We start from the raw sequence: 16,310 nt of genomic DNA, 5'->3' as shown, positions 1-16,310 counted from the left end.
GTTCTTTAGATCTTCTTTAATAATATCGCGAACCGTTTATCATCGGCTTAACTAATCTCCATGGAAACAAACCCTTGGAGATGGAAACCCGAGCCTTTACCCCCGATAAAAATCAACTATACTCTCTTCCGCGATCGATATGCGTCGGTATGTCATGCAGACATCCTCTGAAGATCTGAAGAGAACACGATTTGGGACTGCCATAAAGGGAAGTTTCCCGTCCCGATTAGGTGGCGTAATTGAATTCTAATGAGCAAGGCACGTTTAACACGCCGGAAATGAATCGTGTCGGGAGACATGTACGAAGAACGACAATCGTGCTGGGCGTTCGCTGTCTGATTATTCGAATTATCTCTTTTCTTCGCCCTCTATGGACCTATATTCACATTGCCTGTAGTTATTCATGTCATCGTTGCACTTTCCCCACACTCGACTCTTCCGCCCCCAACAGCAGCTGTTCAGTCTTCTGTGTATCAAAAAGCAGAGTTGATAAGATGGAACTGGAGCTCTTCTTAAACAACGACGCAGTTACGATATAAGGTCATTGCAAAGAGACGAGTACGATGAAATCAGGTTTACTCTTTTGTTTCAAGTTTCTAGAAACCCTGCTTTTAAAGGGATAGTATAGTATTGGTTGAGATGAGGATTTAGCTTTTTACTTTTTGTGAGATACTCAGAAACCACTTCATGAAATGTTAAAGAGCATACAATTCTAAGAGGAAGTCATTAGTTTATTTCATGAAAATCGGTTTCGAAATGGCTGAGACATCCTCATAAGAGATGGGTCCCGCTTTTTATTCGGATTACTTTGTTTCGGATATTTCGGCCTTTTCAAAACCAATTTTCATCAAATAAACTTTGAATAATTCCACTTTAACATTACATGCTCTTTCATATTTCATTAGAAGTTTCTCATTATCTCACAAATAAGTTGGAAACCTGAAGCCCAATCCCTACCGAAACTATACCATCCCTTTAAACACCTCTGCATTTCTGTATATTTAGTATGGCGGTATCAGACATCGAGATGATGATAAATTTTTACAGACTTTAGTCCTTTTTGACACTACACAGAGCAAATTGAACGTTTGTGTGTTTTGATTTCTGCTTGTTGTTGTTGTTGTTGTTTTTTTTTTGTAGCAAGCGAACACGATATCAAGCTTGATCGGGCTCCCGTTTCATAAAACTTGTTGCCAGCAATAACTGCCACATTTCTACGACAAATTTGCTCTCAACCAATCAGATGCAAGGATTTCAGTAACTCCCACGGGAATGTCAAGTGTTACATTACACCTCTAAAAGGCGATATCTGTATGATATATAAATCTCTACTCTCAAGCTCTAAATTTGCATCCACTTCCTCTAGAAATTAAGTCGTCGTGGTTTCTTACTGGCCCTTAAATGTGACAATGCTAATCTATAGGCCTATGTGGTTTGCTGCATCTGCACGTCACCTAATACCTTGACATTCTGTCGCGACTCGTGGGGACAAACAGTTTGACGCCGCCAGCTGTAGGGCCTACCTGGAGAAAAAGAATGCCAGCACACCTATGTCCAATGTGCGACGTGGCGTTCTCTGACGTTAATTCCCGCCAAGGCATGCCAGGAGTACCCCCGTTCCGACGTGCCTCGGACTTGGTGTGAGGATGCTGTCACCTACCGACAAAAATAATAACTGATCTGTCGAACGCGCAGGCGGGAGTGCAGCATACGCTAAAAATTAGATCTCTCCTTAATTCCAAACGACAGAAATAATGATGTTAGAAAAAAACCACCACAACCAAAATGCTAAACAATAAACCAACAGCCATAATTGACATGAAGTCAAATCATCACACGCAAAAAAACCAAACTAATTTTCACCTGCCTTCAATCATCTAGCCTTTACTATCATGATAGATCAAGACCTGTCGAATCCTATCCTTTGACAGACAACCTAACTAAGCAGTATTCATGTAGAGTTTGGTACACCTGCGTGGTTGCCTTGTTGAAAAAATACATGTAGAGGTTGAGTGATGCTCTTGGTTTGATTCTAAAGAACTCATTACGCGATCAATTAGATATGATTAAGCTGCTAACGATAGGTGTCAAATAAGAAATCGATCTGCCTTCTGAAGCGAAGAGGTATAGGCCCTAAATTTTCGTCAACTGGAGATTCGCATTCAGCTCCCAAAGCTCAATGTGTCATTTTGATTTAGACAAGTTAAAGGAAACCAAAACCCAAAGAGCAATGTGGATTGAGTGAAAGCAGCAACATTAGCAGAACACATCGGTGAAAGTTTGAGCAAAAATCGCACAATCGGCGCAAAAGTTATGATTTTTTTTTTAGATTTTGGTGTTGTAATCACTGGATAAAGAGACTACTAGAGTTCATGACGTCATGTGTGGACAACAATTGTATAAAGAAAGTATAAGGAGAATTCCACAAACATTCATTTTTCATGAAAATTGCACTTTCTATCAGTTTGTTACTGACATATGTTATTAGGTATCATTCCCCCTGCTTTCTGAAAGAGGCAAGTCAATTAGTGAAAGCATGCTGAATTTTCTTTATATTTTCTTTATATTTTTGTCCACACATGATGTCATAAACTGAAGTAGTTTCCTTATCCAGTGATTACAACACCAATACTTTAAAAATTCACAACTTTTGCATCGATTGTCCAATTTTACTCAACTTTCACTGAAGTGTTCTTCTAATGTTGCTGCTTTCACTCATACCACATTGCTCTTTGGGTTTTGTTCCCTTTAAATACTCTAAGATCTTCATGACTTGGATGCTTTACTTGAATGTTTTCACGACGACTTTGGACACCTAATCACTTTTATTCTAGACAACACGAAACCTTCAAATATTTTCTCAATCCCAATCACATACAAACATAGACAGAGTCGACGTGCAGATAGACGAAAAGATAAATAGTAGAGATAAATAGACAAATAAATAAATAAACGACGGCACTTTTGAAGGTTGTGGATCTGAATCACTTCTATAACTATCTGCAGGATACATCTGAAATGTTGCAACTGGAAAAAAAAAAACTAAATTCTGAATTGGTGTTTGTTTTGCGTTTAGGGGCTTGTTTGGGACTTGATTGCGTCCATTCGTCATATTATAAGAAGCGAAAAGCCAATGAATACATGGCTAACTAACGTGAATTGTACACAAACTTAGCCTTTTATTTGCTCAAGGAGACTTGGGACAATAGAAAGGAAGGGAAGGACCGCCCCCCCCCCCCACACACACACACCTCCACCTACCTGTTATGACGTATACAGTAGTACATGTATTAAACATATTGATTCCCATGCACCTCCTGCCTTCGTCTATCCATGGAGGTATGTTTTCTACCTCCATGGTCTATCCTTGCTACTTCAACCGGTTAAAAAATTGGGAGGGGAGCGGGTGTTTTTGGATGGTGACTCCACTTTGCTATGCATGTATAGCATTGCTCTATTTTTTAGGTCACAGAGTTGAAAACGCAGCGAGCGGTCGAAATTGATTTACGACAATGTGTGCGCCATCCGTCTTACGACTGTTTTGCTATGTTTTTCTTTTCGCTTTTCTTTCCACATTCCGCACCCTGTTTCCTCCGTAACATGATGAGAGTTACAAAAATTGCTCCCCCTCTCTGCTACAAATAATCATACGGTTGAGTGTACCTCCCTACAGGGTATGACAGATAAAAGAAACAGAACAAACTCTATACAAAAAAAAAATGCAGTTTAGTGATACAGCTGTACTGACACAAATGCACACTCATACACACACACACACACACACATACAGACAAGACCAATGACATAATTCTTGAGGTCCTTTTGATATGATCATGATACTTCAGGTGACAGTTTCTGCGTTCGATTACTCCCTGTTCCAACTTGCATGCGTTTCAACGCAGACAATTGTTCATCTAACCCATCGAAGGTGATCTACCTGGTACCACAAGTTATTGCTTGAAATGAAAATCCACAATAGAAATTTCAGTAATAGGCCTACTAGTAGAAAGGCAACCTTGAACTGGCTTCTCGAGTAGGCAATCATGACGTTGGAAAACTTTATTCCAGCTGCAAGACCATTGTCACTAAACTACAGTCATCATTATTATCATCATCATCATCATTATCATCATCATCATCATCATCGTCGTCGTCATCATCATCATCATTCTCATCATCGTCACCCCCACCACCATCATCACAAAATACGAGGCAAAAACATCATCAACAATAATACGCACATGCACATTGATTCTTTTAGTTGGCGCAATCAACGGTATAAAGTTAAGCTCGACTCATGTGTTTAACTGGAAGACATGGTAGAGAAGGCAAATGAAACATTCATCTGATAACTTTCATGCACGGAAATTCAAAATTCCGTATATATCAGCTGTTCCACGGCCCCCATTACCCCCCCCCCCCTTCCCTCTCTCCGCGCCCTCCCCTCTTTTTCCTGATCCTTCCTCTTGCTCCTTAAAACATTAAATCATATAAATTTTATACTTCAAGGACATTTCGGCGGGGGAGGGCTGTGGTCATGGGGGGGGGGGCGGTGGCCATGAGGAAGGGCTGACTTCGATAATTATAGTCATGTATCTTCCCAGCTTATGAATCTGACTTGTGATATTGGAGAACACATTAAAGGTCTTGCAGAGATGATGATCATAAGTGATGGCGACTGGTTGACGGTCTGAAGTTCAAAAAATAATGAATAAAATGGTACCGCAATTTCGCATGTGCTTCTCTAGTTACGAGCATGGAATGTGGTGTGAACGGAAAGTAAAAGATGGGTGACGCTGTTTATACCGATTTTGCCTGTGACACAAACAGGTTAAAAAATACCCCGTTAACGAGTTGACGAATGAAGTCTTCAATCAATTTGGCAGATTTGAGAGGGAAAAGCAATTTCAAGCCATTTTCGTATTGCCAATTTAAATGAAAAACTGTACACATGAAATGTATTTTCGAATTCCATACCGTTGCCGAATGCATTAGTCTCCCAAGACAGAAGTATTTGCAATTTCCGTGCAGATGGCAATATTTTGGAATGGAAGAGCATGCGTCAAATTTCAGTCGTCTGAATGGTCAAAGGTGGCGCGACCTTTGGTTACAAACCGATCTGTGTTTTCGAGCGTATTTTATCTGATGACTACATATTGTTCTGCATAGTCACAAAAAAAGGCCCTTACCACATTTCGATTCTTACTGGATGCACATTTAGAAGTGAAGATGGAACTTGAATGTACTGGTTAAAACGTGATAGCCGAACATTACAAAAAATGTTGAATGTGGAAGGCACACCGTTTATCTCTCTATTATGTTCATACACACAGACACACATACAGATACAGCGCATGTAACGTTGCATATGGGCAATTCCGTGAAAAATGTTACCCGAGGGTGGAAAAATGAAAATCAAGGAACAACTTTGTTTTACCCTGGAAAGTATTCAGGAAGGGTCATATCAAACTGATATCATGAAAAAATTTGGTACAATTTGGAAAAAATGTAATTTTTTTAGGTATTGAAATTGTGTGTTTTTTGTAAGACATTGCAGAAAAATTCAGTATAATTTGTATGTAATTCTTGTGAAGTAGAAATTTTCCCTATAAAATGACTTTCAGGCAACCATTTTTATGCTATGATAAAGCTGATGACTCATTTTTACATCATCCTCCTTGGTATTGAAAGAAAATAATTCTTTCTTAAAAGATGAGCATTTCAATTTTTTGAATTTTCACCTCTTTCAAAGTGTAATGTCCGTAACGTTTTAGATGTAAAAGTTCTTGTAACTCACTGTGTTTTGGGCTAATTTTGTTCTAAATTCAAATGCAAAGCTAAAATGTGATATCACACAACATGTCCCCACAGTTTTTCGGGAACCTGCATAATTCCTTTTAAAAAGCGTTACGGACATTACGAGTTGTACATAACCAATGCGTTACGGACATTACACATTTGTGGCAAAAGTATTAGCTACATATGATTATTAGGAATAGCTTGGATTCTACCCTACAATATTGATATCTGTCACAATGAATGCCCTAGCCCTTGCATGAAAATTGATTTGGGACTTTACTCAGCAACATGTGCAATGTTTAAACAAGGTTTTGACTAATCTTCTGCATTCCTCTACAATCTTATTTCTTGTGTCTACTTATTTCTCCCATCAAATATGTGTACATGGATGCAAGCTATCTTTACAGCAACAGCATATCAAGTTGAGTAATTATACTATGATGGCAAGAATGTATGTTAAAACAATGTTAAAGAAGAGAAACAGTCAAAAACATCTCTGGACAAGGCCTTTTACACAATGTATGGTCAGTTGTGGTCTGACTAGAAATACTGTACAGTCCAACCTCAAGTTCTAACCATGTCCTGAACGGTAGCCATCTGGATAAAATGATATTGCTGGTTAAGGGAGATAAGCCCACGCATGACACTTGTAGGCAAATTGTGTAGGACATTATTGACTATTCAATATTATAATGTACATGAAAATTTCATGTTTTGTTATTCAATAATGTGGAAATCAAATTGAATGTGAATGAAATACACTTCCTCATTATTCCTTCTAGCAACAGTATTTTGGTTGTTAGAAATATAATGTTGTACCATAGCGAACATTAGGGCTTTTTACACTTGTAAATTTTTGCTTAGCCCCGGACCAACAGTGGGGCTAAGGGGGGGCCTTAGCCCCACCGTTGGGACGGGACTATCCTTAGCCCACTTTCTGTTTACACTCGTTTTTGCCAAAGTGGGCTAGCCCCACCGATAGTACGGTACTATCTGGCCCTGCAAAATAGCAGGGGTTAGCACCGCAATTGCGGTGCTAGCACCGCAATTGCGGTGCCAAGCAAGTGAGTGTAAACAGAACGAAAAAATAATCCTGGGCTAAGCGACGGAGACGAAGTCGGACCCTCACTGACCAATCAGAAACGAGGTAATCAAGCGCTGCCGGTGCGTGCGTGTACGTGTACAGTACACAGCGTAATTATGAATATTCATGTGGGTTGGAAAGTCCGGGGCTAAGAAATACGAGTGTAAAAAGGTCAGTTTTCTCCTTAGCCCCGGACAAGAGATAGTACGGGACTAATTGGCGAGTGTAAAAAGCTGAAAAAATTGGTACGGGACTAACGATAGTCCTGGGTCAGAGAAAGTCCAGGGTTAAGAAACACAAGTGTAAAAAGCCCTATTTATGTCCTGAATCACAATTACCTTGTAAAGAATTAAAAAGTGATATGTACTTTTAGTCATATTTTGCACCGAATTATGCAAAAAAAAAATAATGTGCCTGTCCCTATCTGGATAATAGAGCAATCCAGAAAAGTGATTGCTGGATAACTGAGGTTGGACTTTATGTAATGAGGACAGTCCATCGATTATGAAATTTTGAAAAGACAAGGATCCATGAATATTTCCTTGAGTGTAGTGAAGGAGAGCCATTTTTAGAACAGGATGGAATCATTAGTATTAGACCCTCTCCAACAAGTGGTCGAGAACACCTTTCTTGCTTCCAAGGTGATTGATTTGGAAGCAGAATAAACAATGTTCTCCAAAAAAGACTTTTCTGACCCTGGAAAAGACTGTTGTACTTCAACAAACTGTTGGGGGAAAAAGAAAGTAAAACTAAACATTCATTGTGTAAAAATACATACTGAGCATTTGTTGAACCATTATTTTATTTGATTTTGATTATGCATTAGTTTTGATTAAAATAAAAATTGTTTATTCGTGCAGAGTTATGCTCAGTGATGGCTATGTAGATGTGAATAAAACGTGTAATGTCCGTAACATTTCTTTAAAATTACATTTTGAGTAATTAAAAGTTTGAATATCATATTAGAAAGTCAAAAGGCTGAGCTGTATGTTATTTATAGATCACAACTTTATTGCAGGCATTAAATAAGTTGATTAAATTCCAATATGATAGAAAAGTCAACAAATTGTTAAAGTAGGGGTCCATACTGACCAAATAGTCCTCAAATTGGCAACTCCTGAAATAAAAGATCTCCTGAAAGGGCTATAGTAGCATTGTCCAATGTGTATTGATTACCATCCAAGTGAAAAGGATAAAAAATATTAATATTTGCATGTGACTCCTGCCACTTGATGAAAGTGGACAAATCTGTAATGTCCGTAACGCTTAGAATGTAATGTCCGTAACACCACAATTATGGCTATAGGAGGTACATGTGCCATCTGTTTCACTGAATTTGATTTTATTTTCTTTAAACATTTCTTTACCTATCAATTTATTCCTACATTGGTCTAATTATGTGCTTAAACTCACAGACTTTTCAATGATTGTATAGGCATGCAAAAAGTCATGTCCAAAAAATGTAATGTCCGTAACGGCCAACATTTTATACAGTAAGTGCCATATGATGTGGTGAAATGGATTGAAATTTTTACTGTTTATGATTTAGCCTCATATGTGAGTGATTCCATTGTATGAGTTCAGAATGAAAATATTTTGTTATCTTAATGACCTTTTGAAGTTGCAAATTTTGTCTGAAATGTAATGTCCGTAACGCTGGAACTGCCCACTTCACATCTTCCCATCTGATGTTACAATTCAATACAAATGTTTTTGTCATTTTTTTTCTCAGCTGTCACTATTATTTGACACCTCATATTCAGATTTGACATTTAGACTGTGAACACGGTGAGATGACTAAAATTGACATTGATTTTCTCCGACCAGCTGTAAAACCACTGAAGGTTTAGTGTGTATGGTCTGCATGTTGAGATTCATATCTTCCACTACAAACTAGCATTTCGAAACTGCGTCTTTTGGTTCCGGTTATCAAGTCAGTTTACTAAAAAGAGAACTCTGATAACAAGATTGGGCGGAAACGACGTCATTTTATCGATCGGACAGGAAAGATGGTCCCGTCGAATTCTGACGTCACAATGCGAGTCACCGATAAGACAGACCGCCATGCGTGAAATCGGTCAGTCAATAGGCTTTTCCACGTATAGTGATTGCTGATTTGTTTGTGCGTTGTTCTTCTATGATTCATTCTCGTTTCTCCCCCTAACGGCACGCTCCTTTGTTTACCAGCCCAAATTTCACAGGGTCAAGAAAGGGATTGTTCTTTTCGAATGTCCAACATTGTTGACGCGGGACAAGTCCTCCTTGTTTAAGGATTTAAAGGCCAGACGAATGAAAGGAAGAACAAAATCCCATAACAAACGAAACGAACAAGGGTTCCAAGAAGAATCGTATATATGTGAATATTTAGTTTTTGCTGGTCTACCAGCTAAAATGGGCGAGGAAAGTGGAAATTTCAAACGAGTTTTTCGTGCTTATTTTTTTTAACACGCTAGTTATTTCTGGTTGTCAAATTATCGACAACACGACTGCAATAACCATATTCACTGCATCCTTCTGTACACCTCACCGTCACCTTTTGCTTGGAAAGCTGCCATAATCTGTCTTCAGAACATACCAACACTTACCATGGAAACGTTGAATGATGATGCGCAAGAACAAAGACTGAAACTCTAATTGATATTTCATCGGTATAATTACCTGTTCCGCCTTGAAGTAAACAATATGGTGTAAACAATGCTATAAAATTAGAAAATATAACTGATGTTAGTGCATAGTTTGTAGCTGTTCTTATTTCACACTATGGTCATAAGACGACAAAGACTTTAAGAAAAGAGGGGGGGGGGGTAGCCCACCTCACTGGTGAGAAAGACTGGTGGGTCGACAATCATTATTCCACCAACAATATGAGTTAATTGCTTGTGCTTTTTCTTCCGAAATTGGAGCGATGAGTAGAAAATGACAGTAAAACAGGTGTCCGCTCGCCACCTACGCAGTTACTACAGTTTATTCAACAGTTTATTGTACCATGTACGTTACTACTTGGACCCGGCATGGAGCTACCATCTCCATCTTGGATCCGGACTTTTCAGGGACGACAGTACAGTGTATGCTGTTTGAAATCCGAACGCATCAAGCGCCTGTAGATGCTCGATGGCAACCGCTGGCATTAAAGGGATGATATAGTTTTGGTTGAAACCTAATTTCAGGTTTCTAACATTTTTTTATTTTTTTTTTTTGGTGAGACAATGAGAAACCTCTTATGAAATATGAAAGAGCATGTAATTCTATGAGGAATTCAACGTTTATTTGATGAAAATTGGTTTTGAAATGGCTGAGATATCCAAAAAAGGGAGATTCTAATTAAGTGTGGGACCTATGCACACTTAATTAAGACCGCTTTGTTTTACCTTGTTTTGGATGTTTCAGTCATTCCGAACCCGATTTTCATCAAATAAGCTTTAAATTCCTCTTAAAATGGTATGCTCTGTACTATATCATAAGTGTTTTCTTGGTATCTTGCAAAAAGTTAAAAGCCCAATTCTCATCTCCACCAATACTGTACCATCCCTTTAAAGCCGTTATGTCAAGCACTGATAACTGACAGGAGAATGCATCAATTTGGAGAGTGCATTGTGAATATTGTAAATAATAATAATGATGCTCTACTGACAACATGATTCTTGGCAAACGTTGTAGTCAATAAGATCACTGCAAGGAAGAGGATTAAAGCTTCTGAGGGGTATGATGTACTATTCATCACGTTCAGAGGACGAAAGAAAGATGAACTAGACTTGGACATAGTCGTGTGAACACAAAACGCAAGACAGTAAGCATACTGATAAATCAACGTCGGCGAAGGTAATGGGACAAACTATCACTTCCGAGGCGATCTGGATGTAGCTATCTTTCCGAAGCGCAGCTGAGGAAAGATAGCGTACGCATTCAGATCGCCTCGGAAGTGGTAGTTTGTCCCATCACCTTCACCAACATTGATTATTTGCTTATTATATTACACATACTAATTAATAGGACTTCGCTTTCGAGAAATCCATCACTCAAACACGAGAAGATTTGGAGAAGCAGCACTACATCTGTCATCAGTGTTCACGATCCATCTTTGTTTACCATCTTGGCGCAAAACAACAGAAATATTTCAAACTAGCGAAATGGACTGATCAAACCAACTTTTTTTTTCTTTTAAAACACTTTCCGGCAAAACAGATGCATGTTTCACTTTAAAGTTCCCTTTTTTTCTGTGCAGAGGAAATGTATCAAATAGACAAGGGAGACGGGACCTCCCTCAGATCCACCCACAGGAGGGTTTTTTTACAATCCAAAATGGGCATAGGTTGATCGTGATGCAATTTATGAAACTGAACGTTCAGTCCACTTTATAATCAAAATTGCTTCAGTCGTGAACGTTATTTGTGACATGTGGCTACGTATATTTACTGCTGAGAAATGATATAGATGAAACTCCATTCATTTACCTGGTGTTCATAGATCCTCTCGAGTCCTTTTCCGGAGAGATAGGTTCCCAGGGTTCCGAGAAAAGGCCATCCTTTAGGTCCAGGTATATCCTCGAAAGATTTTGCATGGTCCGTCTGTCCAATCCTCGAATGGGCAATTTCAGAATGGTTGCTAATGGGACAGGTTCCAGTGGAAACGTCCCTGTGATCCAGTGGACAACTTTCAGTTCGCACAGGTTGGGGCTGGACCAGTGAGGAACCAGGCCCTGTGGTTCTCGATGTCTCAGTAGCCGAGGCAGCGGGGAGCGGGTACGAGGAAGCGTAGACATCGTGTGTCGTCTGCGGTTTCATACCTCTAGACGCACCCGATCGCGCCCGGGAGAGAAATCGCGATAGCCGTGTAGCCATGTCGCACAAGACTGAACTCCTGTCTCTTACCGGTAAATCTAACCACACAGTCAGGAGAAGTTCAGACCAGCTCTCTTTGTGCCACTAAAATAACAAGCTTAGCTACTGCTTAGGGTTATTATTTTCTTCCCCTTTCGGAGAGCTGTACACACACGAGACTGCCTATTACGGCTGACAGCTAGCGAAGCGGAAGTAGGTAGCGCGGAGCTGATTAGGAGCAATCCAATCGAAGAGCCAATTACGCAAGGCAAAGGATGGATTGTTTCCGCTCGCCACCAAATCCGCGCTTGCTGCTGCTTTCAACACAGGCTGGAGCAAGAAAAGCGCTCTCACCCCTTCCATGTAAGCGCACCCCACTCGCTCGAAAACGACCCAACAAAGTTTTTTTCTTTTTTTTTAACAAACCAAGACAGCACTGAACAGAAGAGAGAGGCAAGAGAAGCCGTCCTTCTGCCTTCATCCTCACAGAAAGATGCCTACCTTCAAACAAAAATACGAATAATAAGGAAGCTTCAGTGAAATTTCAGAACAACTGCTCAGCTTGAGCCGGGGTCAGTCTCCCGCTGTCTTGAATATAGGACAGCGGCTTTAGGCGCTTTCGATGGTCCTTCTCTGTTCAAGTGTGAGCTTCCATTTTTTTTTTCTACTTCTGTTTTTTCCCTCGCGCTGGAGGTCTTCAATGGGTCTCTCAAAGATGATTGCTTTTCAGGCCGGTTCCATAGTCAAACAGAACTTTCACATTTTTTGGTTTTGTTTTGTTTTGTTGATGATGTGCTCGCTGCGATTATCTGTCAGAGAGATAAGGAAAGTGTCTTGTGCCGACGTCCTCTTAACATTTAACGTAGAATTTGAATCTCATTTTGCCTATTAAAGTTTTAAATAGAATTTTGCTCAGGTCTCCGAGGGCGCAAGGGTTGATCTGTGCTCGGCCTTTACCAAATCTTTTTTTTTGTGTGTGTGTATAAGGAGTAGCTGCTACGCTCTGTTGCGTAGACGGATTGGATTACCTCCTGCCGTGTCCCTTTGCGTTTAAAGCTCAGTTGTGTAAAGCTTTCTAAAGATATGTGTGCTGTGTTTGCTTCCCTTTCCTTTCTTCTTCTATACTGGTATGATGTTTTAATTCCTTGCCTTCTCTTTCTGCTCACACACAGAAAAGAACACACAAAATACACATTGCGTCTCCCAAGTCTTTCCTTTCCATTTTCACAAACTGGTTCCAAATTTAGGTAATGATCAAGGAACTATGACGAGTTAAACATAATTATATATATATGCATCATAAGCTTACTTGCTATGATCTTTTTGTAATTGGTTTATGAAGAATGCCCCCCCCCCTTTTCCCTCACTTTTTGTGGCTTTTGTCATTCTTCCTCCTTTGTTTTATTTCTTCGTTCTTTTCGCTAGGGTAATAATAACAGCAGGGTCCTCTGATACAGCAGTGGCAACAATGAAGAGGCTACTCTGGATTTTGAAAGATCTTATTATCACTATCATTATTATTGTTATTATTATTATTATTGTTATTATTATGATTATTATTATTATCATTATTATTATCATTATTATTATTAATATTAATATCATTATTGTTATTATTATTATTATTATTATTATTATTCTCATTAATGGCATCATTCTTTCGAAATGTTCTCCCAAATTGGTCTGCTAGGTAGGAAAGGAATTGCCTGCTGGTCATATGAAATAGTTATCATGAGATGCATTTTACTAATTGACATCCATATAACGACATTTCTGTATAGGTGTGTGTGTGTGTGTGTGTGTGTGTGTCAATATATGAGCAAAATGAAATGCGCTATATCGAAGGATTCACCTTCTAACCATCTTCATTTTTTTTTTCGTAGCAGTTGGATCAATGAATGTCTGAATTATATATGGGCAGGAGTTCATCAAGGTAATTTATCTAAAGCATATTGAGTCACCGCATGTGAATTCAGATGGAGGTTGCTCAGCCCATTGTTGAGATGCGTTGTCATGCCAACCTCGATGTGATGCGAAGGTGGTATCATCAACATCATTAATTAGATATGGCTCATGTGCACGAATGTATAGTTGAACTGGAGCCCATCGGCTCTCAGATGGACTGTCCATTAATCCACTTTCAATCAGAAGGAAATAATCCCTGATTATGATCTGTTATCTTCACTATATTGACTACACGAAGCAAACCATTGAATAGAATATATTTCAAACGTAACCACTAATTTATACGTTTACGGAGGGGCAGGCAGGCTATCCATCAGTAATCGTACCACATGATTTTTTTTTTTGTGTAGACATATGACTCACCAACCAGCTTCTCAGCTTGCAATTGAGACAATTTATATTGGCCATCCATATACACCTATTTTGTTTTTGTTTATTTTTGACCTAACAGAATCTGGGACCAACATTTTATTAGGACCTCTTTATTTTTGGATGTCTAGGCCATTGCAAACCAATTTCCATCAAATAAACTCTGAATTCCTCTTAGAACTTTACGCTCTTTCATAATCATTTCATAAGTATAGTTGCTAATTGTCTCACAAAAAGTTGGAAACTTGAGGCCCCATGTCAACCAAAACTACACCATGCCTTTGATGAAACCTCTCATTACTCTGATTGTTTGATTTTTACTTCACATATCAAAAACAACTATAACATGGTTGTCTTTTATGATTTGTTTTTCTTACAAAAGAAATCTAATGAATGTTTATGCGCAGGCAAGTTGAAGATAACAGTTTGTCGAACATGTTTAAAGGTAAAATTTCACAGTTTTATGTCTGACTTTGACAGAACTTTCCAATGCTGTATTATACTTGACCGTCGTCTTGTTGACATTATGAATTGAATACGAGGTAATGGAGTTCACATTGAAAGATGGACTGCAAAATGTAAATTTTTCTTTCCCCTTTATTCGTCTGCCCCTGATCCACAGTTTTCCCTCTTCTCGCTGGCTGATTGCATTTTCATTACTGGTCACTTTTATTATCTGTCTGCATAATTGCCAACTCACAAACAACCCATACCGTTCCAAGTCGCCAGGAATGATATCAAGGTCAATTTCTGTACTTATTTGGTTGTTTCCTTCGTTGCGAAAGAATTTCGAATTCCGGAAAATATGTCTCCGTCATACCCCTTTTTCCCGGTAAACGGAACGTCTGTAAAGTGGCAGCCTGCTGGCAGAAGAATGTAAAGCGATTTTGACCTTGAACCTGCCGATGACAATTCAAGACGTAATGGCGACACCGTGCGTCAGTCCTGCTTGTAGTTCGGAGTTGAAAGAGGGGTGGGGTATAACAGAGGAGAGCGAGAGAGGGCAAGACAGAAGAGGGGGGGGGGGTTGGTGGAGATGGAGATGGTGACACAGTGGCGTTTTGTTATGTGAGATATAATACATGTATCTCTCTTATTTCCCCTGTCCGTTTACATGAATCCCGCACCTACACCCCCACAGACATTGCCGTGTAAGTGACTATTCATGACGATGAGGCAGATGGGTTAGGGAAATTCGGTGGTTTGAATTCGCCTATAGTTTCACTCAAATCTAAACAGCATACCAAATAATAATGTGACGTCTTTTAAGCTCGTACATTGAGGATGATGATACAAATTTGCGACTATCTGGGAAATTGACCTCTTTTTATTAATCTAAAAGATTAAAAAAAAAAGCAAAACGAATACGAGACACCGCGGGAACAGTTTCTTACTCTGACAAGAATATTTGTACATGTAGTTGCTAGGATGAATCATCGGTAGGTACATCGTGATTAATCGATTACATTTTTATGTGCAAAATGGTGTTAAAAGTAAAGAATCTTCAAGGCCGGTTGATATAATGTGTCCCTCTTTTTAATTTGTCTGTCTGTTTTTCAGTCTGTCTGTCTATCTGTCTGTCTGTCTCTCCCTCCTCCCCCCCCCCCCTCTCTTTCTCTCTCCGAAGATCTTCTCTGAGCTCTGGAGTCTTAAAAAAAAGCCTTGAAAGGCGAAAAGTTATTGAACAGTTTAATTTTGCTGCCGTCGAGCCATTCCTCGTTATTACTGCTGTTATTTTTCACAACTCATTATACACGGTCCGTCGATCGCTGGGGACGACTTCCAATGTGTCCCAAGCATTGTTCCATTGCTGAAGTTGAAAAACATCTTTGTTTTTCAGAACAGAACAGAACTGAACTGAACCGAACAAGGACCTCATGTTACGGCAAACTGAACTGAACTTGGTAATATTTCCCTCCCCACGTCTCTCTCTCTTTTTTTTTTTTATTTATTTCGTTCCTTCGACTGAGCATTTCTATTATCGGAGTGCGCAGTAGGGAGTACACCGTTGAAAAGAAAAATGTGGTCAGATCAGCTGAAATAACAAAAGTAAGGCACAGCATTCATTTATGTTTCCTCCATGATTTACCTCTCCGCATGAGCGCTTTGTACAGAAAAAAAAGAAAGGGGAAACGAGATTCAGTATATTCCTATTACTGTTATAAAATGCGAGGAGAAAACATAAACGCCAGGCACAACTCTCAAAACCGAATATGAAATGGCGTGATTTTATAACAGAGCATGGCAAACTTTTCGTGGTTGAGATTTGTGTGTGT

The 16,310-nt window shown here is 39.2% G+C and overlaps 1 protein-coding gene across 1 annotated transcript in view; it reads right to left on the bottom strand.

Moving 5' to 3' along the window:
* LOC139714650 (25-hydroxyvitamin D-1 alpha hydroxylase, mitochondrial-like) overlaps nucleotides 1-11,721 on the bottom strand; it is a 58,450-nt gene extending 46,729 nt beyond the window's left edge. The window contains exon 1 of the mRNA XM_071626330.1: nucleotides 11,335-11,721. Coding sequence (XP_071482431.1) covers nucleotides 11,335-11,721 — 387 coding nt within the window. The remainder of the gene's footprint in view (nucleotides 1-11,334) is intronic.
* Between the last annotated feature and the right edge of the window lie 4,589 nt (nucleotides 11,722-16,310).

Source organism: Diadema antillarum, unplaced genomic scaffold (genome assembly GCF_040938485.1).
Source record: "Diadema antillarum isolate AM-2024a unplaced genomic scaffold, OU_Dant_1.0 seq00002362_RagTag, whole genome shotgun sequence".
Taxonomy (NCBI): Eukaryota; Metazoa; Echinodermata; class Echinoidea; order Diadematoida; family Diadematidae; genus Diadema; species Diadema antillarum.
Note: the sequence above shows the minus strand (reverse complement) of the source record. Positions and strands in the feature narration are given on the sequence as shown.